Source organism: Manis javanica, chromosome 11 (genome assembly GCF_040802235.1).
Source record: "Manis javanica isolate MJ-LG chromosome 11, MJ_LKY, whole genome shotgun sequence".
NCBI classification, from domain to species: Eukaryota; Metazoa; Chordata; class Mammalia; order Pholidota; family Manidae; genus Manis; species Manis javanica.
The window spans coordinates 68,972,832-68,999,654 of record NC_133166.1 but is presented as its reverse complement, the minus strand read 5'-3'; the positions used below and the strand labels follow the sequence as shown (position 1 = coordinate 68,999,654).

The 26,823-nt window shown below is 44.8% G+C and overlaps 2 protein-coding genes, 2 long non-coding RNA genes and 2 other non-coding genes across 16 annotated transcripts in view; 2 read left to right on the top strand and 4 right to left on the bottom strand.

Annotated features, from left to right (window-relative positions):
- The window catches only part of BAZ2A (bromodomain adjacent to zinc finger domain 2A), a 41,886-nt gene extending 24,374 nt beyond the window's left edge, over positions 1-17,512 (bottom strand). For 2 of the 11 annotated variants that reach the window (XM_017651939.3, XM_017651949.3), the window contains exon 1: positions 17,329-17,511. In XM_017651939.3, the coding sequence (XP_017507428.2) occupies positions 17,329-17,332 (4 nt within the window). In that variant the 5' untranslated portion in view covers positions 17,333-17,511. Of the gene's footprint in view, positions 1-5,893; positions 5,913-12,079; positions 12,275-12,712; positions 12,798-14,298; positions 14,518-15,541; positions 16,968-17,106; positions 17,247-17,328 lie in introns of those variants that run through there. The other 9 variants (XM_017651942.3, XM_073216577.1, XM_017651941.3 and 6 more) reach the window with 9 other exon arrangements.
- LOC118970647 (uncharacterized) overlaps positions 1-26,823 on the top strand; it is a 455,888-nt gene that overhangs the window by 394,176 nt on the left and 34,889 nt on the right. The gene's annotated exons all lie outside the window — the stretch shown is intronic.
- On the top strand, positions 10,650-14,982 carry LOC118973508 (uncharacterized). The gene is made up of 3 exons (XR_012122708.1): positions 10,650-11,751; positions 13,992-14,236; positions 14,825-14,982. It is a non-coding gene; the product is annotated as an uncharacterized lncRNA (long non-coding RNA).
- On the bottom strand, positions 18,955-24,522 carry ATP5F1B (ATP synthase F1 subunit beta). Its single transcript, XM_017651937.1, has 10 exons — positions 24,345-24,522; positions 23,708-23,890; positions 23,252-23,426; positions 22,594-22,715; positions 22,168-22,352; positions 21,524-21,682; positions 21,296-21,418; positions 20,421-20,633; positions 19,814-20,015; positions 18,955-19,216 (listed from the first exon to the last, which is right to left on the bottom strand). Exons 1-10 carry the CDS (start codon positions 24,469-24,471, stop codon positions 19,119-19,121), a joined length of 1,587 nt encoding a protein of 528 aa, XP_017507426.1. The 5' UTR covers positions 24,472-24,522; the 3' UTR covers positions 18,955-19,118.
- LOC118974049 (small nucleolar RNA SNORD59) lies at positions 22,441-22,511 on the bottom strand. The gene has a single exon (XR_005063635.1). It is a non-coding gene; the product is annotated as a small nucleolar RNA SNORD59 (small nucleolar RNA).
- On the bottom strand, positions 23,564-23,638 carry LOC118974048 (small nucleolar RNA SNORD59). The gene has a single exon (XR_005063634.1). It is a non-coding gene; the product is annotated as a small nucleolar RNA SNORD59 (small nucleolar RNA).

The window sequence follows — 26,823 nt, the reverse complement described above, 5'->3', positions numbered from 1 at the left end:
CAAAATGCTCAAAACAGACCTACCATTTGACCCAGGAATTCCACTCCTAGGAATTTACCCTAAGAACGCAGCAATCAAGTTTGAGAAAGACAGATGCACTCCTATGTTTATCGCAGCACTATTTACAATAGCCAAGAATTGGAAGCAACCTAAATGTCCATCTGTAGATGAATGGATAAAGAAGATGTGGTACATATACACAATGGAATACTACTCAGCCATAAGAAGTGGAAAAATCCAACCATTTGCAGCAACATGGATGGAGCTGGAGAGTATTATGCTCAGTGAAATAAGCCAAGCGGAGAAAGAGAAATACCAAATGATTTCACTCATCTGAGGAGTATAGGAACAAAGGAAAAACTGAAGGAACAAAACAGCAGCAGAATTACAGAACCCAAAAATGGACTAACAGGTACCAAAGGGAAAGGAACTGGGGAGGATGGGTGGGCAGGGAGGGATAAGGGGGGGGAAGAAGAAGGGGGGTATTAAGATTAGCATGCATGGGGGGGAGGGAGAAAGGGGAGGGTGGGCTGCACAACACAGAGAGGACAAGTAGTGACTCTACAACATTTTGCTAAGCTGATGGACAGTAACCGTAATGTGGTTGTTAGGGGGGACCTGATATAGGGGAGAGCATAGTAAACATAGTATTCTTCAGGTAAGTGTAGATTAAAAATTTAAAAAAAAAAAAAAAAAAAGAAAGAAAGAAAGAAAAGGGGGATTACTCCTTAACAGGATAAAACAATTGGTAAATCAAAGATCAACGCATGCTTTAAATATCCTTAGTGTTGATCACTTAAAGGGTGTCAGATGATCAGCTATGGAGGTACTCTTTTCTGATAATATTCCTTTCTCTTAATTAAAAAAAAAAAAAAAAAAAGCAGTTACTGTGTGCTGACCTCCAATGAGTTCTGCACAGTGGTATAGAGGGCATGTCAAAGTGTGGGCAAAGGGTCTGTTTGTTTCTACGCAGAAGATCAAGGCCTAGCTTGGATACCCAGAAAATGAACTAAGATACGATATGAGGAGGAGCTTCCGGCATCAGCACTCTCTGGAGGACTCGTGCCGGGGGATGATCATCAAAAAGCCTCCACAGGGATCCGGACGATGCTGCGGTTGTGGCTGCATCCAGCCCACCATCTCCTGGACTTGCCATAAGAAGGAGGAGGGAGATGTCTAGGCTGGCATGTGCATACAGTGAGACAACGAATTTGACTGGATCTGTACTGTTGGAACTCAACCAGGAGTTGGGAGGGGTGCAAGTTGTAGCACCCCAAAATCTCATGACTATAGACTATCTATGGTTAAAAGAACATATGGGATGTGAACAGATCCCAGAAATGGGCTGCTTTAATTTGTCTGATGGTTCAAGTACAGTTGGAAAATATCCATCATATCATAGATAAATTTTCACAAATGCCTAGGGTGCCTAAATGGTTTTCTTGGCTTCACTGGAGATGGCTGGTAATTATAGATTTGCTTTGTTTATGTCACCGTATTCCTATTATGTCAATATGTGTGTGCAAATTAGTTAGTAGTTTAAAACCTATACATACTTAAGGTACTATACAAGAAGATATGTCAAAGAAATAATCAATCCTCCCAAGTTTCCTTCATATGCTACATCTATAGCTTTTCTTCTTCCTTCCTAATTACAAACTTTAAATAGAATTCGTGCCTCATATCGAATTTACCGAGTATCATAATTCCTCCAGGTGGTAAAGATACCTCGAGACAAGTGCTGGGCATAGAAGCCACAGGGCATAAATCTGCAAAGAAGTAAAAAGCTAACCTTTGCAAACAATATGGCTTCTCTCTCACTTACCAACTTTACATTTCCCTGTATGGCCCCGGAAGATGACTGGTTAGCCAGAGACGGGTAAGATTCCTCAAGGGAGGAACAACCTAAGACAGGCACAGTCGCAGGGGGGCCATCAGGTGAGAATTTGGGGATCAACAGAGGTGAGGCTCAGAACCTCACCCCCCCTGCTTTGAGAGAAATCTTCTGCATCCGTGGATGTCTTGCTGCCCTTGTCTAGCCTGGATTAATACTTAGTCCATAGGCACACACCTGATCATCTGATCATCTACATTTGCCTTCTTACAGCACTAAACTATGTTTTCTACCTTTATCTTGCATCTACCTACCACTTCAGCATTTTATTAAAAATAAAAATAATAATAATAATAGGAGAAATGTGGGATCAACATATAAATCAAGTACAAAAATCAAATGAATATTCATATTTGACCTGATGGTTTATAGGTCATATTGCATGATCAAAACCGAAAGTTTCTGTGATGACTGCCCTTGTACTGTTCACCATGTAAGAATTTATTCACTCTGTAAGAATTCGTTCACCATGTAAGAACTTGTTCGTTATGCTTCAGAAGATTGGAGACTGACGAGAATTAGGCTTGAGATGGATTAATGATTGTACATTGAGCATTGACCCCCCTATACTGAATTTTATTGTTGTTAACAACCATTTGATCAATAAATATGAGAGATGCCCTCTCAAAAAAAAAAAAAAAAAAAAAAAAAAAAAAAAAAATCAACTATAAAAGAAATCAAATGAAGAAAAATTAAACAATTTTTTAAAGTTAAAAAAAAAAAAAAAAAAAAAAAAAAAAAAAAAAAAGTCAGCCTTGTAAAGATAAAAATAGTGAGAAAAACCAAGATACAAAGCCTGGAGGAATCTCTCCCTGGGTAAGGCCAGTTTACCCTTAACTCCCAGCCCAGTTTATCCTTCTCCAGGTTAGACACTAGCCCTCTATTATCTAAAATTTAACATTTTCCATCCTTTGTGGCTTTCTTCTCTCAAGGTAAGGCCAGAGTCCCACTACCAGGATCCACAGAAGGTTCTCAAAGCCATCTTTCTGACAGGAAGTCATGGAGATGGGGCTGTTGGCAGCAATAGCATATTTGATATATATTCTGCTCTATTATTATACTCAATTTCCACATCCTATCATCTGAAGAAGATAGTATAGTTACCTTAGGAAAGGGATTTGAAAAGGAAAATACATTTCAGGAAAGGTAAAATAATGGCAAAACTTGCATTATCCAGCAACACTTTTTCTAGCCCTTTTCCATGGGAAATACCATGCTCTCTAAGGACACAGCTCAGACAAACGTCAAAGATGGAAGACTGATTAATTAAGAGGGTGTCCCAAGGAATATTACTGTGTTGTACTTACTATGGTTACTTCCTAGTGTTCTGGTTTTGTGGCTTAGATGTAAAGAGTCAAGGAGAAACAGCTGGCCAGTAAATCTGTGAAGTGCAGTAGCTCACTGTGGGGGTAGAAGGGTTAAAAGCTTTTCACCCTCTCCTGAATACAAGGTGTACAACACTCAGGGTGATGAGAAGCGAAGCCCTTGGTCAGAACAAATTTAACTCTGACAGAGCAAAGAGAAGAGGAAAGAAAGATAGGAAGCAAAAGCCAGCATTATTGGTAAAGTCTTACATAATCAGATACTTATGATGTCCTACTGCATACTAATTTGATTATCTGAGAAACATGCTCTGTCTTAATACAGAAAAAGCAAGTCCCTGTGTTACTATGTTTTGAAGAGAAGCAAAAGAATTTAGGTAGAAAGATTTCTCTAACAAGTTCCCAAGATGAGGCAATAAGCAGACCCAGGTGATGTTTTCAATAACCTCTTTTTAAAAAGAACCAGAAATAAAAGCTTTTTAAAGAAAGAATAAATATATTACCACTGCCCAAGGTTTGCAAGAGCCATGTTCCTGAACATGCTAGATAATGAAAATCAGACACTGCCAAGTGCATGAGTCTAACCTAATTCTGAGCATGAAATATAAACCCTGTACAGTAAATAGCATGATATTGTAAGATTTTTTCCAGGCTAAATACCCTAATTGTCTCTACTTTCAGTAATTTTAACTGAAATTTTAAAAAATATCAAATAAAAGTAGTTTGTAGTTTACTGATTTAAGGGAAAAAAAGATTTTAGTACTGATTTCTCATTCAGCCCTCCCATCTTCACTCTAAAATAAGCAGTAGACCTAAACCAACCATGAATCAGTTAAGAAATGGGGACTTGAGAATGAAACTGGGTTACTGTCTAACTCCACACACAAAAGTAAACTCGAAATGGATCAAAGACCTGAATGTAAGTCACGAAACCATTAAACTCTTACAAGAAAACATAGGCAAAACTCTCGAATATAAACATGAGCATATCTCCCTGGGCAAGGGAAACAAAAGCAAAAATGAACAAGTGGGACTATATCAAACTAAAAAGCTTCTGTACAGCAAAGGACACCATCAATAGAACAAAAAGGCATCCTACATTATGGGAGAATATATTCATAAATGACATATCCAATAAGGGGTTGACATCTAAAATATATAAAGAGCTCACGTGCCTCAACAAACAAAAAGCAAATAATCCGATTAAAAAATAGACAGAGGATCTGAACAGACACTTCTCCAAAGAAGAAATTCAGATGGCCAACAGATACATGAAAAGATGCTCCACATTGTTAATCATAAGAGAAATGCAAATTAAAACCACTATGAGATACCACCTCACACCAGTTAGGATGGCCAACATCCAAAAGACAAACAACAAATGCTGGTGAGGATGTGGAGAAAGGGGAACCCTCCTACACTGCTGGTGGGAATGTAAAATTAGTTCAACTATTGTGGAAAGCAGTATGGAGGTTCCTCAAAAAACTAAAAACAGAAATACCATTTGACCCAGGAATTCCACTCCTACACATTTACCCTAAGAATGCAGGAGCCCAGTTTCAAAAAGACATATGAACCCCTATGTTTTTTGCAGTACTATTTACTATAGCCAAAAAATGGAAGCAACCTAAGTGTCCATCAGTAGATGAATGGATAAAGAAGATGTGGTACATATACACAATGGAATATTATTCAGCCATCCAAAGAAAACAAATCCATTTGCAACAACATGGATGGAGCTAGAGGGTATTATGCTTAGTGAAATAAGCCAGGCGGAGAAAGACAAGTACCAAATGATTTCACTCATCTGTGGAATATAACAACAAAGCAAAACTGAAGGAACAAAACAGCAGCAGAATCACAGAACCCAGAATGAACTAACATTTACCAAAGGGAAAGGGACTGGGGAGGATAGGGGGGAAGAGAGGGATAAAGGGATTAAGGGGCATTAGGGTTAGTACACATAATGCAGGGTGAGCACAGGGAAGGCAGTATAGCACAGAGAAGACAAGCAGTGACTCTACAGCATCTTACTATGCTGATGGACAGTGACTGTGTTGGGGTATGTGGTGGGGACTTGATAATGGGGGGAATCTAGTAACCACAATGTTGCTCATGTGATTGTGTATTAATGATACCATAATAAAAAAAATAAAAAAGAAAGGAACTGGGACTCTCCAGAGACAACCTAAGGGTCTCTCTGCAGTTTTCTACAGGCCACTTCTTAGCAATAAGGGGTCTGAAACTAAGCATCATGAGCCTTCAAAAGTAAAATCACTAAGGGGAAGTTCATTCCCTAAACCTCTAGGTTAGGTTCCTTCCAAAGCTTACATCATAGAGCTAAAAAGACATTCAAAGTAATTCATTTTGTAAGTCCTAGAAATATTTACTATGCCTGGAGAACCAATCTAATCTGATCCCCACCTCAACTCCCCTGGTGTGTGCATGTAACAACACACCCTCTCCTACCTGCACCAGACTACATCTTCCCACTCAATGATGGCCCACAGTTCATTTCTTCATTTCTATTTGAATCCATGAGGAAACCAGTGACCTCCTCCTCTCTGCTACTCTGGGAAAGCACAGAATTTCCGTTTCATATATTACATATGAATAAGAATAAATATATGGCTCACAAAATTCAGGGAAGTAAAAGGAGTGGAAAGTTAACTAGTACCTGAGGTCTGTTTCCCCACTAGCCTCTACTGCAGGGTCATCAGGACACAATCACTTCATTTACAAGTTTCCTAGAAACATAAAATACTTTGTTTTTTATTAAGGTATCATTGATATACACTCTTATGAAGGTTTCACAAGAAAAACAATGTGGTTATTACATTCACCCTTATTATTGTGTCCCTCCCCATACCCCATTGCAGTCATTGTCCATCAGTGTAGTAAGATGGCACAGAGTCCCCTATTTGTCTTATCTGAGCCACACTGTTTCCTGTGACCCCACACACACCATGTGCACCAATCATGATACCCCACAATCCCCTTCTCCCTCCCTCCCCACCCACCCTCCCCCACCCTTCCCCCTCCCCTTTGGTCACCACTAGTCCCTTCTTGGAGTCTGAGAGAGTGTGCTGTATTTTGTTCCTTCAGTTTTGCTTTGTTATACTCCACAAATGAGGGAAATCATTTGGTGTTTGTCTTTTTTTGCCTGATGTATTTCACTGAACATAATACCCTCTAGCTCCATCCTTGTTGTTGGAAACGGTAGGATGTTTCTTTCTTGTGGCTGAATAATATTCCACTGTGTATATGTACCGCATCCTCTTTATCCATTCATCTGCTGATGGACACTTAGGTTGCTTCCATATTGGCTATTGTAAATAGTGCTGCGATAAACATAGGGGTGTATATTTCTTTCATAAAATGCTTTTTGTGTTGTGCAGTGAAATCAACACAACGTAGTGGGCTCCAGGTTCAAATCCCAGCTCTACCATCACTAGCTGGGCGACCCTAGACAAGTTACTTAACGTTGCTGAGTCTCAGTGTCAGTAATAAAAATTCTAGTGCCCACGTTCAGCCCTTGTGAGGATTAAATGAGAATATCTATATAAAGGCCTTAGCACAGCCATCTAACACGCAGCAAGCACTCAAGAAATGTTAACTATATAATAAGTAAACAAATATATATATAATAAACAAATATAATAAGACAAAAAATAAAGACTGCTTAGTTCCCAAAAAGATAATCAGATCCAAAAGGTCAAAATATAATGTGAATATAATTTAAAATTTATGGAGATACTACAAAACTAGGGATGATCCTACCATCAAAACTCCCTATATGCAAATTGACTCCTGATTTCAGATATCACTGAAATATGGGATCACAGTATGGAAATGCAAAGAAAATGGAGACAGTGACTCTCAGCAATAAACCTAGAATTATTTCATTTTAACCTTCCTGCCCAAGATGCTTTTCACAATAAAGCCTGAAGGTAAATTATGTCCTCTCATCTAGAGGTAGTAAGGAGAATAGTAAAGAAAAGGAGCACGTCTCCCTGTGAACTAATAGGATTCTGCCCAGATGAAAAAAGAAAAACAGTGCCCAAACCCCATAGCAGCAGACAGCTCTTAGGATCAGGAAGTATAACCATGCCAGCACTCATCCCAGTTCCAGTAGTATGTACATGGATCTCTTAAGAGCTTCTATGCTTCATTTATTAAGGTAGGCTTGAAGCAGTACAGCCCTGCCACATGGCTGAACAGGCTGCTATTCTCTCAGTCACAACTGAAGAATAACTACTCTATGCCCTGTAACACAGTTTTAACCAAAAAAGGCCGACAATGCACAAAGTGTTGAAATAAATATTACAGATTTCAACACTGTTGCAAGTGCCCTGACCAGTCCTAACACTCAGACCTCTGAAGAACTCTAACGCTATAGCAGAAAGACAAGACACAAAGTTGCCCCATTCCCCATTCCTATCCCACAACCTGGAGAAGTTCCAAAAGTTTTTACTACTCCCAGTTCCTGATGCAGCAAATAAGAATGCTTTGACTTTAATATCTAAAAACCCTTTTTTTGACTAAGCTGCCTTCCTCTGCCAACAGAGTTTTAAAGTGCCAAACCACAAAATTAACACGCTTCTTTCCAGTGAGGATGGCTCATTCTGACAGCCCTGGTAACAAGTCTTCCCTGGAAACTCTGTCAGATTACAGCATGTACTGACTGAGGCTCAATCTCTCAAAATGTCCTTCCTCTGATGCCCTTTCCTAGTCAGGGCAGTGAAGCAGGAAGATGATGAGAGAGATGATACTAAGAGGTCTACTCACAGACAACTGCCACACCCAGGTGTTTAGGAGAACACAAAGATGGCTGCTCTCTGTCCTTATTTCTTCTGAACTATGTAGGTTCTACAGTACCAGTCAGACATTAAGTTCTACCACCGGATCTCCAGCACCTGATTTAGTGCTAAGTACTAAGAGAACCAAAAGAACTATCTGCCCAACACTCAGACTGAGGAAACGAATATATCTATCTTTCCTGCCACTGTCAGCTCACTCATCCAATAAAGGATGTGGTTTCTGCTCCTACTATTCTCAAAGAACAAAAAAATTCAGCTTTACTCTTCATAATTCCTACAGGAAAGAAGGGTCCTGAATCTTAATATATTTTAGATAGCTGTTCCCTGCAGAAACTAACTAAGGCCTGGAAACTGAAGAGCTGAGAATTTAACAAGGCAATAAACTTAAGCTCTAAATTAGTAAAATATTCTGCTTGATTTAACTCAACACTCAAGGTACACAGGTTTTTAAATACTTGGTGACATGTTAATTAACCATGTAACAGTCTCACTAGGTTTTCTGCCACAGATCTGGTCACTTCACTGTCAGAGGACTGGAAATGCCTCTGAAATTGCAGGACATTAAAAGCCACATTCGAGAGTTCATAAAAGGTTATTTCCCTCTTTCAATTCTGATTGTTTCTCACAATTTCAGCTCTAACAGTTAAGGACTCCACCCTTCCCTTCAAGATATCTCCCTCCTCCAAAATCCTTGAGCTGAGCAGGCAGGTTAAGCACTTAAGTGAGGCAGCTATGGAGACTCCAGTCTTGGAGACCAACTAGTGAAACCACTTTGTCTGTTAAGAACCCTCATATTTTAGTTGTTGATGAATTTTTGGTAAAGTTACATTATGCTTTTAGTCTGTAAAATGCTGCCTTGACTATTCTCTGTAACTAGGAGGACAAAACACTAAGTAACAGTAACACACTGCCAGTGACCCAATCCAAGAACAATCTCTAGAGTTCTTCAAAGACAGTTTTGTTTTCCAGAATTTAATAAATTTCAAAATTATGCAGATCGACAAGCTGGTGAAAAACTGTCTGTTTGACCCATGTGCAACAATGCTGACAAAGAATTAACCTTGGGCTATGAGGTGTATGAGGACATCCATATCCCAAGAAACAGATTATCTGCCCCAGGAAATATCTCAAGTTTTATACTTACTTCACTCTATATACTAGAACTTAAAAACTCTGGCATTATTGCACTGCACACATTTTATACAAGGTCAAACATCACACCAGCTTTTGGACTAACTCCAGTGCCATTTTAATGGTAAAAGAATATAGCAGCATGCGAAACCTTCCTAAGACTGTGTATCAATACCTTAATTAAGAAAAAAGAATATAGCAGGCCTCTTTAGAGGTGACAATAAAGGCCCACAGCAGCAGGACAAAGCACCCCCACTCCAACCCTCTGGTTCCTGAGCCACAGAGCTGCTAGATAGGTCTCTCAGGGCATTTCTAGATTCCTGACTGGCTCTGACATCAGCCCATGTAGTTCTCTGTATACCTCAAATTTCTTCCTTTAGGAAGAGAAAGAAAAAAAGTCAACAAAGAAATCTACTTATTCTGATAGAAAATACATCCATTTTATAAGAAGACTATGAAAGGTTTGCTTCATTTCTATTAATGTATCAAATGAAGTCAATATCTACTTTCTCAAGATCAATTTCTATTTCTTTAAAACAATTCAAAGAAAAAAAAAGGGTCTTTCCCCTGTCTTTACTATTTTAACCCCCAACCGGGAAAGTTAATTTATTATACTGTCGGGTTCCAATTTAGGTAAACAAAGGTTGAAGAAAGGGGAACTTAAAATCAATGTCAAATCAACCCTATTGGAAAGTAACTCAAAGGACCCAATAATCAAGCTGAGGGGCAAGCAAAGCAACAATGACGCTGGACTTGTTTCTACTACCTCCAGAACATCATCCCACACCCCAGTAAGAAGAGCAATGGTGTTTCTTAACAGTGATGCTACATACTTGTACACACAGACTCTTACTCTGGATCTTTAATCTAGCAATCTACAATTCAAGTCAGAGGTTTGTGACTGGAAAATATTGAAAAAATTGTGTGTCAGGCTTAAGCAGTTTTCAATATAGTCTAAATGATCTCAATACTTATTCCTCAGAATATGAAATCCTCTGGCTGACTCATCTCTAACCAAATCCAGTGTCCTACAAAGTGCTTGGGCACAGAGTACAACCACTGTATGCTATAGAAATCTCCTGTAGTTACCAGGTGGGAGAAAGAGAAAATCTGGGCACATGACTTCGCACAAACGGGAGAAAAAGCTTACCATTCTCCAAGAAGGGTACTAGAGAAGGTATTTGTTATGGACTGAGGAGTGAGTTATATGACAGCTAACTCTCCTAATTGATTATACAGAAGGTAAACCCTCCAGCACCCTAGGTCATCAGCAGGCTTCCCACAGTGACTATCCTTAGGCTAGAATCTTCAGTGAGGACCTGCAAGCCAGCCCCCACCACAACACAGAAATCCAACCACACTCTTATCTTCCCCATGCCTTCCTCTTCTGTGCCTGTCAGTTTACCCTTCACCTCACAAACTTACTTGTTCAGGTGCTCTGCAATACAGAAACTGTCATACTTCAGAGTAAATATGGATCCCCTTAAGCAGGATCCCCGAAAGCCACAAAAGGTTCCAAGTGTTCCTGGTAGCTCTCTATGCTGATGGAATTTGCATTACTTGTATTTAAAATGTAACCCTAGCATTTTACTATGCTGATGGACAGTGACTATAATGGGGTATGTGGTGGGGACTTGATAATGGGGTGAATCTCGTAACCACAATGTTGCTCATGTAATTATATATTAGTGATACCAAAATAAAAATAAAATAAAATAAAATAAAATAAAATAAAATAAAATAAAATAAAATAAAATAAAATAAAAAAATGTAGCCCTGCTGGTGGACGACTGAGTTTGCTTCTCTATGACCTCTAGCTCAAGGGGAAAAAAATCCAGACAGGGAGACAAGAGATGCTCTAGAGTGGGGATCAGGATCAGTGAGTCAACTGCAGTTGACTACTTCCAGTTGACAAATTAAGTTTACAAAAAAAAAAAAAGAAGTCGAACGAAAGGACTCTTAGACCACACAGTTGGCAGGATCTAAGCTGCCCAGAAGGCCTCACAAAATGAAACCAAATCTGATTAAAATGGACATTTCAAAATAAGAGACGCAGCAGCAAACGCACAGCTGCCATTTCCCGGCCACTTCCTGCGGGAGGCTTGGGGGAGGGGCTGTTTGTGCACAGATGAAGGTGGAAACTATCCCCTCATCGCCCCCCGAAGGATGCAAATCTCTCACTCCAATAAATCCTACAAAGAATGACTGCTATTAACATTGCGTTCCCCTGAAAATTGGGAACATCAGGAAAGAAAGGAATGACGCGGGACCATCTTTTTAGCCACGGAAATGGGGATCCCTTTAGTGAGGGATCCTCCTTGGAAAGGGAGGGGGATCCCTCTTCTTCCCTTCAGTGCCTAAGACCAGCTCAAAGCCGGACGCCCCATCTTCAGCCCTATCAACCCCCAACCCTGGAGTGAGGAATTTTCCCGGAACTCGAGGGCCCCAAGCCAAGCACAGCAATATTCCAGCAAGGCGCTCTCCGCGGGTCACGCTCAAGAGAACTTACGACCCCCTGCCCCCGCGAGACCCCCGGGAACCCCTTCTAGCTTCCACTCAGCGCAGCCCAAACCCCACAAACAAGGTATCTAACCCGCCCAGGGAACCCCCTCCGCACGCCCCGCACTCGCGTGATCCCCACCCCCACGCGAAGAGGTGAGTCCCCCGGGGATTCCGTCCGCGGTCCTACCGGAGACTTCCCCAAGCGGGCGGCTGCTGCGCCGCGGCCGCCCCCGCCGCCCCCCCGGGCTCTGCAGCAGACCCGCCAGCCCTCTTCTCCGACGACCCTGGGGCAAGAACCTCGCCCGGGGCTCCTAACTGCACGGAGGCTCCGAGGTTCTGTTCCCGGAGGGAAGCCTGGGGACGAGAGCGGGGCTCGCTCCCCTCAGCCCCCAGCCACAGACTCCACAGACCTGAGGCGGCGGTGTCCAGCCAGGCTCGGGGCTTGTCTGTCCCCAGGGGACCGGCGGCTCACATGGCCTCCGGGCGTCAGGAGGGGAGGAGGTCGCGACGGAGAGGGGTCTGGGGTCCGGGAGGGGGAAGGGGGACGCGGCTCAACCGCGGGGCCCAAGCAGAGCCAACATGGCCGGCGGGGGAGGAGTGAGCCGAAGCCGGAGGGGGCGGGGAAGTTGAGGCCGAGGGAGCACCGCCCTGCGCTGCCCCGCCAGCGGGTCCTAGCGCCGGCATGCTCACTCCCCGACCCGGATCTGGGTCCTAGCGCCGCGGCGTACCAGGCAGCTCCCGCTGCACGGTGTCTCTGTGGGCGGTAGACCTGCTTTACACTGAGTAAACTGAAAGGAAACCGTTGGTCCCAAGGTTAGCTTAAAAGACTGGACCGAATTTCTGAGACCAAGGCACGTGCCACTCCCCCAAGGGGGCGTGTGTGCGTGCCCGAGCGTGCGCTTTGTATGACTGAGTGATAATTTGGGGGCAGGTACTTCCCAGGCTGGGTAGTGAAAAAGTGGAAGTGTAGAAGCACAAAGGTCAGAAGAGTTCATAAAGGGGTGCAGGAAGGCAAGAGCTTGCCCCGACTGCTGCCCACTCACCTCAGTCCCGTGGGAACAACCTGGTCCTGCCTGGATCAACACTTTCTGGGCAACATCTGCATGGCCCTGGGGGTGGAGAAGGTGCCTGTGCGTAGGAAAAGTAAGCTCAGCTCTGGGACCAGACAGGCAAGAACGAGTCTAGCCCTAAACCTAGTCAGAGGGAATGGGGATGAGGGGGAAAACTGACCAGCAAATAACATGCCCCAAATGTCCACCTATCCTATAATTCCAGTACATTTTCCTACAGGGCATTATTATTATGTAAAACCTTCTGGTAACAGGAAAAGAAAAATCCAGCAGAGGACTAGTTTGGCTATTGTCTCAAGTATCTTAGGGCCCCAGCATGGGGCATAGCGTCATATAGACGTTAGAATTCATAATGTCAGAATTTATTTATGTTATATAATGTTATTTATTCAACACTCTCTTGTTTGGCAGATGAAGAAATTAAGGCCCAGAATGGTTAACGGACTTGTTCAAGGTCAAACAGTGGAAAACTGTGACTAGGAACCAGGTTTCTTTTCCTTGCAGCTCAACAGACTGCAGTCTTCATGATAATTCCCATTCAATTCAGTGCAACGCAGTTCTAGAAACAATTGCGTAAACTGCAAAACTCACGCTTAATATTCTGGAGGAGGAACAGAATGGGGATAAGGAAACTCCGGCAGGTTGCCAGGGGAGGGGGTTGGGGGGTGAGAGTTGGGGGGAGTGGGGAACAAATACATTTTCCTCTCCAGGTTTGGGGAGGAAGATCTGAAAACTGGGTGGGGACAAGGCAGGACCAAATACATCAGTTTAGACTGGATTTCCTTAACCCACAGAGGAAATTTATGGGTACAGACTCTACTACTCCCTACTACAAATGGCTCAGAGAGGCTAAGAAGGGAGCGAGCCAAGCCTCAAAGTGTGTGAGCCAGAGAGGAAGCTAAGAGGGTTAGGAGGGTTTCTCTCCCTCTCCTGAGAAAAGTAGATTACCAGAGGGGAAGGAGTAGACAGGTAAAATTCAAAGCCCTTCTACCCTAAATAGCAGATTTATAGTTAGTTGCCATGGAGAAAAAATAAGGACTCCCAACAGCCTGCTGAACGCCAAGTCCCTGAGTAAACGGGCCACACTCAGGAGAAGGCAGGGATCCAGCAAATTTCTGCTAAGGAAAACACCCCCCTCAAAATCTTCCAAACAAAAAATAAAACAGGTGAAGAAGAGAACTCAAGACATGAAAGCGGCTCCCTAAAGGGCCGGGAGAGCGCTGGTATCCTTTTTCTCTTCCCTTTTCCCAAGGCAAGACGACGGAGACTCTTCCTACCACCTGGGCCCTATCGCTGGGCCGGCTGCGGAGACCGGAGGCAGGGGAGGGGCCTGAGCCAGCCGGATGGGCATGCCACGCCCCTTCCCCCCCAACATTTCCCCCCCCCCCCCCGCTTCGGAAGAGCCGGTTGTTCCTGTGCCCCACGGACTGCACCCACCCCTTCTAAGCCCCAGGCCTTGTCGCCCGGGCAATCCGAGCCAGGAGCGGTCGGGCAGAGGTATCTTGGATAGGAGGGCCACCTGGGATTAGAAAAGACTGGTGCAAGAAGACTACATTCACCTTCCTCCTTCAGTGAGACCCCTCCTCATCTGATTGGAGAATCTTCTTGCTCTTTGAGGAAGGAGGAGGGTGGGGTGTCAATATGTCCAACAGCTGGGTTCTCTAGGCTTCTCCCCCACTCCAGACGACAGGGGGCAGACTGACCCTACAAGTCCCCAAACATTCCGCAATCCAATCAGTTGTGGCCAGTAACCCATCCCGTCTCCTTTCAGGAAGCTACTAGAAAGGGGAAAGGGCAAATGGTCATTTTTTCAGCAACCTGTGAGAAGGGTACCTAGGGACTACTCAACCTCTCTCAAGCCAGACCAGTGGGCGGGTAATGAAGAGAATAGGGAGAGAGAAATTAGCACCTGCTCCCCCTTTCTCACCCTCCAAGTGTTCCTGACGCACCGCCCTGACTGGGGTCAGCCGCCACAGTGCCTGGCTACAATTTGGAGCCAGATGGCTGGAGAAGGGAGGCGAAAGAGAAAGGGGAGAGGAGGGGTTTCTCTTGCATCTTTTTACCTCCCTCTTTCTCCACCTCCAGATTCGCCTGGAATTCAACCCCAAACACCACCCTTGTCCTCCCCTCAGCGCCCTCCCAGACCATGGGACATGACTCAGAGGACTCTGAAGCAAATCTAGACACCCTGTCTCCTCATCGTCGGGGGTTGGGGTATGAGAGAACCGTAAGAGCCAGACAGAGAAGGGGCACAGTTGGGCTCGGAGGGAGGGAGAATTATTAAAGAACTCCCTATACCCCTCACTGGCTGATGGTTCGTAGCGTTAATGAGGTCTAGTAGGGAGATGGCCCTCAACCCTTTAACCATTCCAACTGGTCCCTCCCTCTCCAGGTTTGTGCAAAAGATCCTCCTATAACACACCAGAAGGACCGTAACCCCTCCTCTTTTACTCTCCAAGTTGATATGTTCCCCCTCAGATTCAGGCACAGTAAGTACTATTTCAAATTCTCCAATAAACTTCTCCAGGGTGGTCTCTAGAAAGGACTGAGAAAACCCTTATTTCCTTAGGGGTGGGGACTCCCTTTGCATCTGAATAGAAAAAGCTGGGCTTCCCTCACCTTCCCCACCACCCACTAGCCTTAGAGATTTTGTCAGGGCCCCTCAACCAACATCTCCCAACAGCCCTTTAAGCCCAGAATCACAAGATTCTAGGGGTGCTCCCCCAATCCCCTGACTCTGGGGTAATGGCGTTCCTACCCTAGCCCCGCCAACCCCAGGCCCAAAAAGAGGGCCTTTCCTACCTGGGCTGGTTGGCAGGTGAGGTCGGACCCTCAGCTCCGGGAGAGGTGAGGTGGGTGAGAGCTACAGAAAAGCTTTAGATGCTACTTGGTTGAACTTGAAGGGTTAAAGAGAACACGGTCCGAAAGTGACTGGTCCATGCAACCCCCTCCCCCAACCCCCTTTACTACAGGAAGGACAGCAGTTGGGGTGGAGGTTATTCCCCCTCCCATTGGAGGTTAGGATGGCGTGGGAAAAGCTGTGGTTCCAGAGGGGAAGAGGCGAAACCGAGACCGCGGAGACTTTTCTGGCGAGGAAGTCGCGGGGGAGGAGGAATCCTGAGTCCAGAGTGGTGGGGGTACCCGGGAGAGCGGCCGAGAGGCTTAAGAAGCCTCTGGATTCCGGTTGCAGAGAACAAGGGAGGAACCAGCGAGTAGGTAGTGCGGGGGAGAGAGAAAGGGCAGCTCCGGAGGCGGAGGGTCAGAACCTTGTCCCAGACAGCCGCGGCCTCGGAAGGGCTCGCAGGGCGGCACGCTTGGGGACGCCGAGCCTCACTGGAGCAGGGCCGCTCCGTGGTCGGCGGCGGCGGCGCAGGTGGCCGCGGCGGGTGCGGCACCCCCTCCCCCAGACCCGGGCCAGCAGGGGGAGTCTTAAAGGGGCAGGAGCTTCCGCGGAATCCCGAGCACTCGGCTAGGCGGTCGCGAAGAATCCGGTGGGGGAAGGGAAAGCGGGTGGCGTCTCCTAGGAGCCAGACCCAGTAAGGATCCCAGATGGAGGAGAGAACCGATCCCAGGAAGAGAGAAAACTTCTGCTGTGAAGTGGGGGATGGTGGTGGTTCCGAACTGGAGGACGGAGAACTCTGCCCGCGCTCCCGGGGCACCGCAAAAATCTCTTCACAAAGGAGGGCCGGGCAGGCAGCGAGAAAGGAGTGAGGGTGCGGGAAAGGGAACTCAAGCCCGAGCCTGCTGGGGGTAACGCACAACGGCCCTACTAGGTGAACCAGGTTCCCTTGCTTCTGCTCTCCGGGACTAGGATCTGACGCTCCGCCCCCAGGGGTCCCATCCCTGTAACTGTGGAAAGGCACGGACTCCTTCCCCCAAGTTTAAAGCCTCCGCAATCAGGAAGCCACGAGGGCAAAGACTTCCTGGGCCTTTGAACCTCAATCCTGCCTCTCATCCAGTGTCCTCAGTGACTGAAGCGTGGGGGGCCGCCAACAGAAACCCCCTCAGGGGGCTGTTGTGGGGCCGTGAGAATTGGCTTCACTCTAGCTTAGTTTTCTACCAACCACCACCAACCCTTGCAGCAACCTCTGAGGCAACAGGAAGCAGCTGCTTAGTGCAGCCCCCACCTGGTGGTGGGTCAAGATGGGGGAGGAGAGGAGACAGGGACTTAAAAGGCCTGGAAGAAAATAGGGGGAGGAGAGGCACCTTAAAAACCCTCCAACGAGACCAAAAGTGGACTTTACTTTTGCAGGGGAGGTCAGCATTAAATTTTACATGTAAAATCTTACTTGGATCTCAGCAGCCTAAATCGGGGGGAGCAAGGGGCTGGGGAAGGAGGGGTGAGATGAGGTGAGAAGAGCCCCGACCTGAGGTGCAGACTCTCGGGCTCCTCCTTGGAACTGAAGTTTGCCAACGCTCACGATCCCTTCCTTGGCCGGCAGCATCGCCAGCTGAGCCCTGCGCCCCTGCAGTCCCTTTCCCCTCCTTCACTCCAAGAAGAGCAAAGGTTAGGCCCCACCCCTGCTGAGTCAGCCTGGAGGGAGGCAGGCATCCCTCAGGCCTTCCCCAGGGACGGTCCTCACACGTACCCATGTCAGGCTGGCAGGGCTTCAGGGCTGGGGACCACCCAGCGCCTCACAGTCCTTGGTTCCCCCTTCACGTGAACGCTGGTGTTAGATCCTCCCAGGCTGAGCCGGGAACTAGGACGAATCAAAAAGCCACTGCTTCCTGCGAACCACAGCCTGAACTGCTGTATGGTGATGTTCCTGTGTGACAGACTGGGGTGGGGAGGGAGGAGGGAAGGGCGGGGCTTTCTCTTGGTTGGGAGTGAGGCGGCGAGAACAGGGAGGAATATGGAGGAAGGTTAGGTCTGTGTTGACGCTCCAGTGGTGTGGTGGGAGAGGGCTTAAGGGGGAAGAAAATAAGTAATTGTGGCTAGTGAGAGGGAGAAGGTTCTGGACGAGTGCTGAGACGTAAACGTGCGGGGGGAGGAGGGAAAGGATACAAACGACCTTAAGGATCAGTTCCGAGGTCTGCATCTGGGTAACACAGGAAAACAAAGCCGAAAGGTCTGACCCACATCTTGGGGCCTTCTGCTTCAGTGTCTTACCCACTCCAGAGTCCGGACCTGGAGGAAGTGCCCCCACCCCGTAACTCAGCATTTCTCCAAGCCCAGGCTTTTCTGGGAGCAAACTACGGGGAGCACGCAGCTCAGGGTTTCCACCTTCTGTCCAGACCGTGACACAAGAAAGACTAGTCCTAAGGACGTCACTGGCAGGTAGGAGGAAACAGGCACCTACTTCACCCCTGGCACTTCTCCCAAAGCCCGTCCCCACCCTCCAGCCTCCAGGGGCCTCTGAATGGGGATGTTTGTTTCCGCCGTTTCTACCCAACTTGAGCTTCTCGGGTGGAGCTTATAGGTGCAGGCTCCTCCTCTGGACAAAAGCCCCAGCTGATTTGTATAGTCATTAGATGAGAATCACATGCCCGCGAATGGCCTTTAAGGACTTCAAAATGATTAGTTGCTGCAGTTTCCAGTCTACCATCGGAGGGCAGTAGATGGGCCTGGGATCAGAATATACTTATGGAGGCCCAAACCTTAACTGTTAAGAGGCACTTCCGCAAACTGAAAAGGTGGGTGTAGCTCCGAGTACTCCTAACGATTGGCCTCTTGGTATCTTATACCCTGCATGACCTCAAAGAAATCACAACTCTAGGCTTGTCCAAAATATGTCAGGAGGCACAAGTTAGGTGCACTTTCTGAAAAACTATGGAGGCATAGGAAGACAGGGCCTTCTGATAGATCAGAATCCTTCAGAACATGCACCACCATTTCCTAAAAATTTAATTCACATTACCCCCGCCTTATCTTAGCAGTTATTTTAAACCCAACCCATTTTCCCAATATGCTTCTAAAAGCATCCATTTGCTTTATAACCAAATAGGAATATGTTACATAGAACATTTGAGGCAAAATTTCAATTTGCTGTGAACAAATGACATAAAAGGGCCAAAGCTTAGACCCTGTTAAGATCACATCATCCACAGGAAACCCACACAAGCCCCACAGGTGTCCATCAATCCAAAACAATGGCTTTTAGTGGCCCCATTTCAAACACACATGGCCTCCTTTGTGCTGTTTCCTGCAGCCGCTCTTAAACGTTGTTAGAACTCCAGTGTTGGCTACGTTTTCAGGACCAAGGAAAACAGACTGATTCTGAGGGATGTACATTTTATTGGAAGCCCTAAATACTCTTCATACAGAGCACAATGTCTTCAATCAAGACTCTCCTGTGGCCAAGAGAAAACGGATTTTTGGATTCAGGGCAAGGTGGCGGCCAGCAGAAAGGATGAGTGCTTAGTTTACGAAAAGGACCCCTCATGAATGCTCTTCAGCCAGCTTATCAGCTTTTGCCACAGCTTCTTCAATGGGTCCCACCATATAGAAGGCCTGTTCTGGGAGGTGGTCATATTCACCTTTATGGAAAAAAAATCCAACTGGTAAGTTAAGTGGTAGGACATCAACTTTCTGCAATGTGTACACATCTCAACCACTGGAGGCCACAGTGATGGTTCATTTCACCTAAGAAGTCTTTTCTGAACAAACTTCACTCACAAATCCAGTTTATGTAAGACATGATACTGGATTAAGAATGGTATGGATTAAGAATAAATGGTTCGGGCTACATAACCCAGGTTCTCTACTTTGTGTTATACTGGAACAGGTTATTTTCAAGTTTTCTGTGCTTTCGGTTTTCTAATTTATGAAACAGGGTAGTAACACATTATAATATTGTAATTCACTTAGCGGAATAGCTAGACTGAAAGCACTAACTGTTGGATGACATAAAAACTAATGGAAGTCTCACTCTAACAAGTAAATACAGAGTATTTCCAAAGAAAATTGATGGGAAATACTGTTTTTTTCTTTTAATTTAAAAATTATGTAACTAGACACAACATACTTACATAATGCATGATGGTTGCCAGGATAGGAACATAGCATAACAATGCTTCAAGAAGATTTCAAGTCTTTACCCCATTTTATGTTCAGCTTGACACTCAAAATCTCACCTGTCAAAATCTGCTGGAATCCTCTAATAGTCTCCTTCAGCGGTACCAGCTTTCCCAGGTGACCTGTGAAGACCTCAGCAACCTGGAATGGCTGAGATAAGAAACGCTGTATTTTCCGTGCTCGAGACACAGTCAACTTGTCTTCCTCAGAAAGTTCATCCATACCCAAGATGGCAATGATGTCCTGGAGGGATTTATAGTCCTTTGAGAAAACAAGAGAGGCCCAATTAAAAATTCTCATTCATTTGGACAAAAACCTCACCACCTTACATTCATACTGAGCCTTGTAAAAAGCTAAATTTTAGCACCTTACATCACATCTTAAGTGGACTAAGTTAGTGAAGTTACACACTCGGGGTCATAAAGGCCCTCAACAAGATCAGTGTCTTGTCCTCCCTACTCCAAGTCTGCTATTAGGAAAAAAACTGGATTCTAAAGACTAAGTACAGCTCATTAACATACTAGAAACAACTGGTCTTATCTTTCCTTGCTCAAAAGCAAATCACACAAGAATACATCAGGACCAGGAAAGATCTGGTCCTAATAGTCCTCAAATTCCCTCTGTATGACTGTATGGTCATGGATCTCACCTGCAAAAAATACTCACCTGTAGTATCTTTTGCACCCCACGGGCAACATCATAATGCTCACTGCCAACAATGTTGGGATCCATGATGCGAGAGGTGGAGTCTAAAGGATCCACAGCCGGGTAAATGCCCAGCTCAGCAATAGCCCGGGACAGTACAGTGGTGGCATCCAAATGGGCAAAGGTGGTGGCAGGGGCGGGGTCAGTCAAGTCGTCAGCAGGCACATAGATGGCCTACAATGAGTTAAGAACCCATGAAGAGCAGCAGGAAGCCCAATAATCTTACCAAAGCCATCAGTTCTAACCTCTACCATCTCACTCCATCTTCTTAGCATTAGTACTACCTCAAAAGAGCCTTCTTACCAACCCTAATAGCTGCTGAGTGAGCTTACAGATTATCTGGTCTCTCCGAACTGTGATGAAAAAATATTCATTGTCATTATTTTGTTTCTCATCCTACATTTTAACTCTACTGCAGTGATACCCACTTTAAGAGTAAAAAAACCACCCTGCACCACTGAAATAGTTCACTAGGCAATGAACCATAAAGGTTACTACAATTTAATGTTTTTTAGATAATTTTACTACATATAGTATCTATATATATTTGAAAATTTGTAGCGTTAGAATTCAATACATACTTAATGCTCAGTTTCACTGCAGCTACAGATTCTCCCTCAAGCTGGATCTACATTTACATGTGTATCTTCAATAACTTGAAGTGCATGTTTCTTAACTTTTTAGCGTCTTTAACATGCACACACAGAAGAATTTTACACATTATTTCAGGGAGCTCATGAACCTGGTGTAAAAAAGCCCTTTGAGATATAAGTACTAGATTTTATACTTCTCTGTACACGCTTTCACACAAACTTCCCCCACTGAATATTTCTTACCTGTACAGAGGTGATAGATCCCTTCTTGGTGGTGGTAATTCTTTCCTGCATGGTACCCATGTCAGTGGCCAGGGTAGGCTGATAGCCCACAGCAGAAGGGATTCTGCCCAATAAAGCAGATACCTAAAAAAGAAAAAAACAGAAGGTCTTTAGTGTCTACATCTTTAGCTTCATCTGCATCATTCCACAGGAAGTTCAAATGAACCAGATCCTCTCATGCCTGCTTACCTCTGAGCCAGCCTGGGTGAAGCGAAAGATGTTGTCAATGAACAGCAGCACATCTTGACCTTCTTGGTCTCTAAAGTATTCGGCCACAGTCAGTCCAGTTAGAGCTACCCGAGCACGAGCACCAGGGGGTTCATTCATTTGACCATAAACCAGTGCTACCTGCAGTAATCATACACAACTAGAAGATACGGCAGAGGAACATACCAAAGGCCTCCAAATCAGAGAAATTACCAAAAACCCTCCTTAGAAAGTATAAATGTTTTTGTTTGCATTTTTCTCAGATATGTAGCTCAAAACACAAAAGACAATTTCTTACATTATTGAGGCAAAATTCCTAAAGCCCAAAGTAAATAAACTGTTAAGTATGTGAAAGGTACAAAACAGGGTTATCTGAGACGTATGAGCTACCTCACCTCACCCCAAATTAGCTTTTAAATGATGGGACTGTACAAAAAGCCTGGAAATGTAATCTAAAGTTAAAGAGGAAAAAATACACATTTGTCTATAATATATAAAGATAGGAGGAAAACACTGACAGAAACACATCCTTTATGGGTCCTGGGACACTAAGATGAAAACGTTAACACATGGCTTCAGCTTCTTGACACAACTACCACGTGGCCATCTATCAGCTCAAGTCTCACCTTGGAGGTAGCATCTTTTAAGTTGATAACACCAGACTCAATCATTTCATGGTACAAGTCATTGCCCTCACGGGTCCTCTCACCAACACCAGCAAACACAGAGTAACCACCATGGGCTTTGGCAACATTGTTGATTAACTCCATGATCAGTACTGTCTTGCCAACTCCAGCACCACCAAATAGCCCTGAGAGAAGTTGAGAAGGAACAATACTTAATAGTTCTGTGTTCCCAAAAAGCAAAAAATTTTTTAAATTGTTTCTTTCCATCTTTTTCCTTCTCAGGAATGGCATCTGGCTTCAGCAAACTCAGAAGAACCAAAGTCAGAAGCTACTCATCAGCAAGGGAGATTTTGGCACCCACTCAAACATGGTAGTTTTTTTCTTCCCACATTAGGTTTGGAAAATATGTACTCAATGCTAACATACCAATTTTGCCACCTTTAGCATAGGGAGCCAGCAGATCCACAACCTTGATACCAGTCACCAGAATTTCCTGCTCGACACTCATCTCCATGAACTCAGGAGCCTCAGCATGAATAGCAGCAAATCTGTAAAGGCAGAGGAGAGGGTAAGGGCCTATTTATCTTGTTCAAAGGTTCTCTCAAGTTTCCAGTTTAACCCTTTACTCAAAGTCTCTCATCTCCTCTTGCTTTCTAGACAGGTTGTTATCTGGCATCTAGGCTGACATTCTGCAAAAGGGATTTCATTATCTCAGAAAGCAGTAATTCTATTCTCTGACAACTCTGTCATAAAGGCTTTCCTCTTACTGAGCCCTAACATAACAGCATCTCTTCACACATCAATAGGAAATACAAAGTCTTGCAAGTTCTGGAAACCTCACAACCTAAGCTGTTTGTATTAAAACTCAATCAGTCTGAGTTCTAACTAGCAGGTTTTTTACTAACAGAACTTCTGCATCTTTAATTTTCTCTAGAAACCACACTGTGATTTTAATAATCGAATGTAGCAGCATTAGATATTCTCTGCAGGGAAATTCTGCTATGTACAAGATGTTGCCTCAATGTATAAAACTGCAAGAAAAAGCAGTTCCTTTATATGTAGATACGGCAAGAAGGATACTTACTGCTTGGTTTTAATGGGACCTCTCTCATCAATAGGTTCTCCAATGACATTCATGATTCTGCCCAAGGTCTCAGGACCAACAGGAATTTTGATTGGTGCACCAGAATCCAGGACTTTCTGGCCTCTAACCAAGCCTTCCGTACCATCCATGGCGATGGTCCGTACTGTGCTCTCGCCTGTCAGACAAATGCATGCAAGGTCATACTAGGGATTAGCTGGCTTCATAATATTTAGTGAAGTTTAGCACGAAAAGACTGAAGAGCTCCAATTAAGTTAATGAAGTTGGCATGAATGACCTCAATCAACCAGGACTCCTTCTCAGTACCTAAATGTGGCTTCAGCAAACTCAGAAGAACGAAAGTCACTTTAATAAAATCATCACGGAAGGAAGACAACCTGGTTTCTGGGATTTTTGAGGCAAACAAGCTCTGCACTATTCCTGACAAATTCTACTCACCCAAATGCTGGGCCACCTCCAAAACTAGCCTGGTCTCCCTGCCTTGCACTTCCAAGGCATTTAGGATGGGTGGGAGTCCCTCATCAAACTGGACATCCACCACTGCACCAATGACCGCCACGATGCGCCCGGTGGCAGCGCCTGCCTTCGGCGAAGGAGATGTTTGTGCAGCATAATCTCTGGCTAACAAAGAAAAAAGATATTGGAAGGAGTTCGATTAGGACAATTAAAGGTCATCAGAAGCCCCGATTTAACCCAAAAGACCTGATGAATTCAGCCCAGGCCCAGCCTCCTTCCGCTTGCACGGAAGGCGTATCCAGGAGGGCTGCGCAGAACCCGAGGAAGTCTGCACGACCTTCCCATTTTTACGCACAAAACCCCATTATTCGAGAGCTCAGAGGCCCCCATTCCACGGGAAGTCAATGCATCCGCCTGCACCTTTCCGTTACACATCGTCTCTTTTCCAAAATTAGAAAGCTCAACGGGTGGCCTGTTTTTGTTCTCCCTCCGTTAGAGGGCTGGCCGCCGGCTCCGGAGTCCTAGCGCCACAAACACCTTGGGCTTGAGTAACCCGCGGCCCTGGCTCAAGGTCACAGGGCAGCAGAAACAAACCCAGTTTCTAGAGGAAGGCACTTACTAGGCTGGAACGCCGTTGGGGCGGCCCGCAGCAGTAGCTGAGCTTGGGGTAGCGACGCTGAAGGGCTTAGTCCCCGCAGGACCCCGGAGGTCGAGGAAGCGATCACACGACCCACAAGACACAACATGGCGGACTCCGAGTGGAGAGTGAGAGCTGCAGCGGTCGGGCCGCCAACTCCCCGCAGTTGGGGCTAGGCCCGCTCTGTAGCAGGCGTCCATTGGATAAATTTGTTGCTCTTCACTCTCGGCGCTGCTCCTATAGGTTTATAGTCACTTATTCTCTCAACCATTGGTCAAAATTTGTGCTAATCTGCGCTCCCTTCTTTATTGGACGTTGTCAAGTTAGCCCAACCCTCAGAGCCTCGAAATTTAATTAGACAACAGGGATGTCAGTTGGAGAGAGTTCTTGACCGAACTACGTTTAGGAAAGGGGCGGAGTTCCCGTGGCGAAGCGCGTGGGCTGTTCGCTTTTTGGCTGCCCTTGGGTTCGCTTCGTTGCCCGGAACTTGGGCCGGAAACAATCGCTGGGGCGGGTTTAGGGAAGGGTTGTTGTGAGGCACCTACGCCGGTGACCCTGGAGAAGTGAGGAGCCTTCTCTAGAGTCTAAACACGTCTTTTCTTTCGAAATAGTTTAACTGGAAGGTGGTGGAAGCTCAGCGGGACAGGCATTAGGACAGAATCTCTTAAAGCGGTACAGTTAAAAAAACTAAAAAAACCAGTCATTTAACATGTGTGCTAGGCGTTGAGGAGACAAGGATAAATAACTTAGGAGCCCCGCCCCCCCGCTCTTTTAAAATAAGAATTTGGGCCACCTTACGGCTGTAGGGTTACTACCTCAAAGTAGAGGGGGTTGGGTTGGCGGACCTATTGTGAAACGTTGAGTGAAATACCCAGGATAAAGTGGGAATATTCCAAGCACACTTTGCATTAAACAGCATGTTCTTTTGTGGAACTGAGGGTGAGGAAGGTTGGAGGTGAGGAAGGCTAAAGGAGAGGGTAGGGTAGTAAAGGGATGTGTATAGAGAGAAATGGGAGCTAGATGTCAAGGCTTTGCTTGGAAGTGAGAGGCTTGGTGGGGGGAGGCAGCTGTGTGTTCCTTAGGTATGGAAAATTACAATAAAGATTCCTTGCTCCACTGATAATCATCAGAGAAATGCCAATCAAAACCACCAAGAGACATCACCTTACACCAGTCAGAATGGCCACTATCCAAAAGACAAGAAATAACAAGTGTTGGTGAGGATATGGAAAAAAGAGAACCTGCCTACACTGTTGGGAATGCAAACTGGTGCAGCCACTGTGTAAAACAGTATTAAGGTTCCTCAAAATACTAAAAATAGAAATACCATATAATCCAGTAGTTCCACTTCTGGGAATTTTTACCAGAAGAAAACAAAATCCCTGATTCAGAGATCCATGCACCCCTATATTTATTGCCACATTACTTAACAACAGGCAAGATATGGAAGCAATCCAAGCATCTGTCAATGGACAAATGGATAAAGGAGGTATATACAATGGAATATTATTCACCCATAAAAAATAACAAAACCTTGCCATTTGTGAAAAGATGAACAGACCTAGTGGGTGTTATGCTAAGTGAAATAAGGCAAGCAGAGAAAGACAAATACCAAATGATTTCACTTATATTTGGAATCTAAAAGAGAAATGAATAAATACAGAAATTGACTCACAGACACACAGAATAAACAGGTGGTTGTCATGCAGGATGGAGGGTGAAATGGGTGAAGGGAATAAAGAGGTAAAAAATTCCAATTATGAACTAGTTAAAGGGGAAACACAGTGCAATGCATTCATTCTAGGAGACTTCAACACTCCACTCACTCTGAAGGACTGATCAACCAGACAGAAGATAAGTAAGGAGACAGAGGCACTGAACAACACAATAGAACACATGGACCTAACAGATTCTCCTTAAAGTTTTCCAAAGAGTAGAAGAGGGAATACTTCCAAACTCATTCTATGAGGCCAGCATTACTCTAATACCAAAACCAGGCAAAGACACCACAAAAAAATACAGATATCTATAGAATTCTATAGAATATCTATAGAACTCTACACCCAAAAGCAACAGAAGACACATTCTTCTCAAGTGCACATGGAATATTTTCAAGAATAGATCATATACTAGGCCACAAAAAGAGCCTCAGTAAATTAAAAAATATTGAAATTGTACCAACCAGTTTCTCAGATCACAAAGCTATGAAACTAGAAATAAATTATGCAAAGAAAATGAAAAATCCCACAAACACATGGAGGCTTCACAACATGCTCCTAAATAATCAATGGATCAATGACCAAATAAAAACAGAGATCAAGCAATATATGGAGACAAATGACAACAATAATTCAACACTGCAAAATCTGTGGGAAGCAGCCAAGGCTGTGAAAGAGGTAAGTATATTGCAATTCAGTCCTACCTCAAGAAAGAAGAACAATCACATATAAGCAGTCTAAAC

What these genes read in the sequence shown, in the direction of transcription:
- ATP5F1B (XM_017651937.1), bottom strand. Translation starts at nt 24,471, where the DNA reads ATGTTGTGTCTTGTGGGTCGTGTGATCGCTTCCTCGACCTCCGGGGTC. An exon ending in TGCTAAAGGTGGCAAAATTG is followed by an intron (nt 22,353 to 22,593) that starts GTATGTTAGCAT and finishes AACTTCTCTCAG; the next exon opens with GGCTATTTGGTGGTGCTGGA. An exon ending in GGGTGCAAAAGATACTACAG is followed by an intron (nt 20,016 to 20,420) that starts GTGAGTATTTTT and finishes GTTTTCTCAAAG; the next exon opens with GACTATAAATCCCTCCAGGA.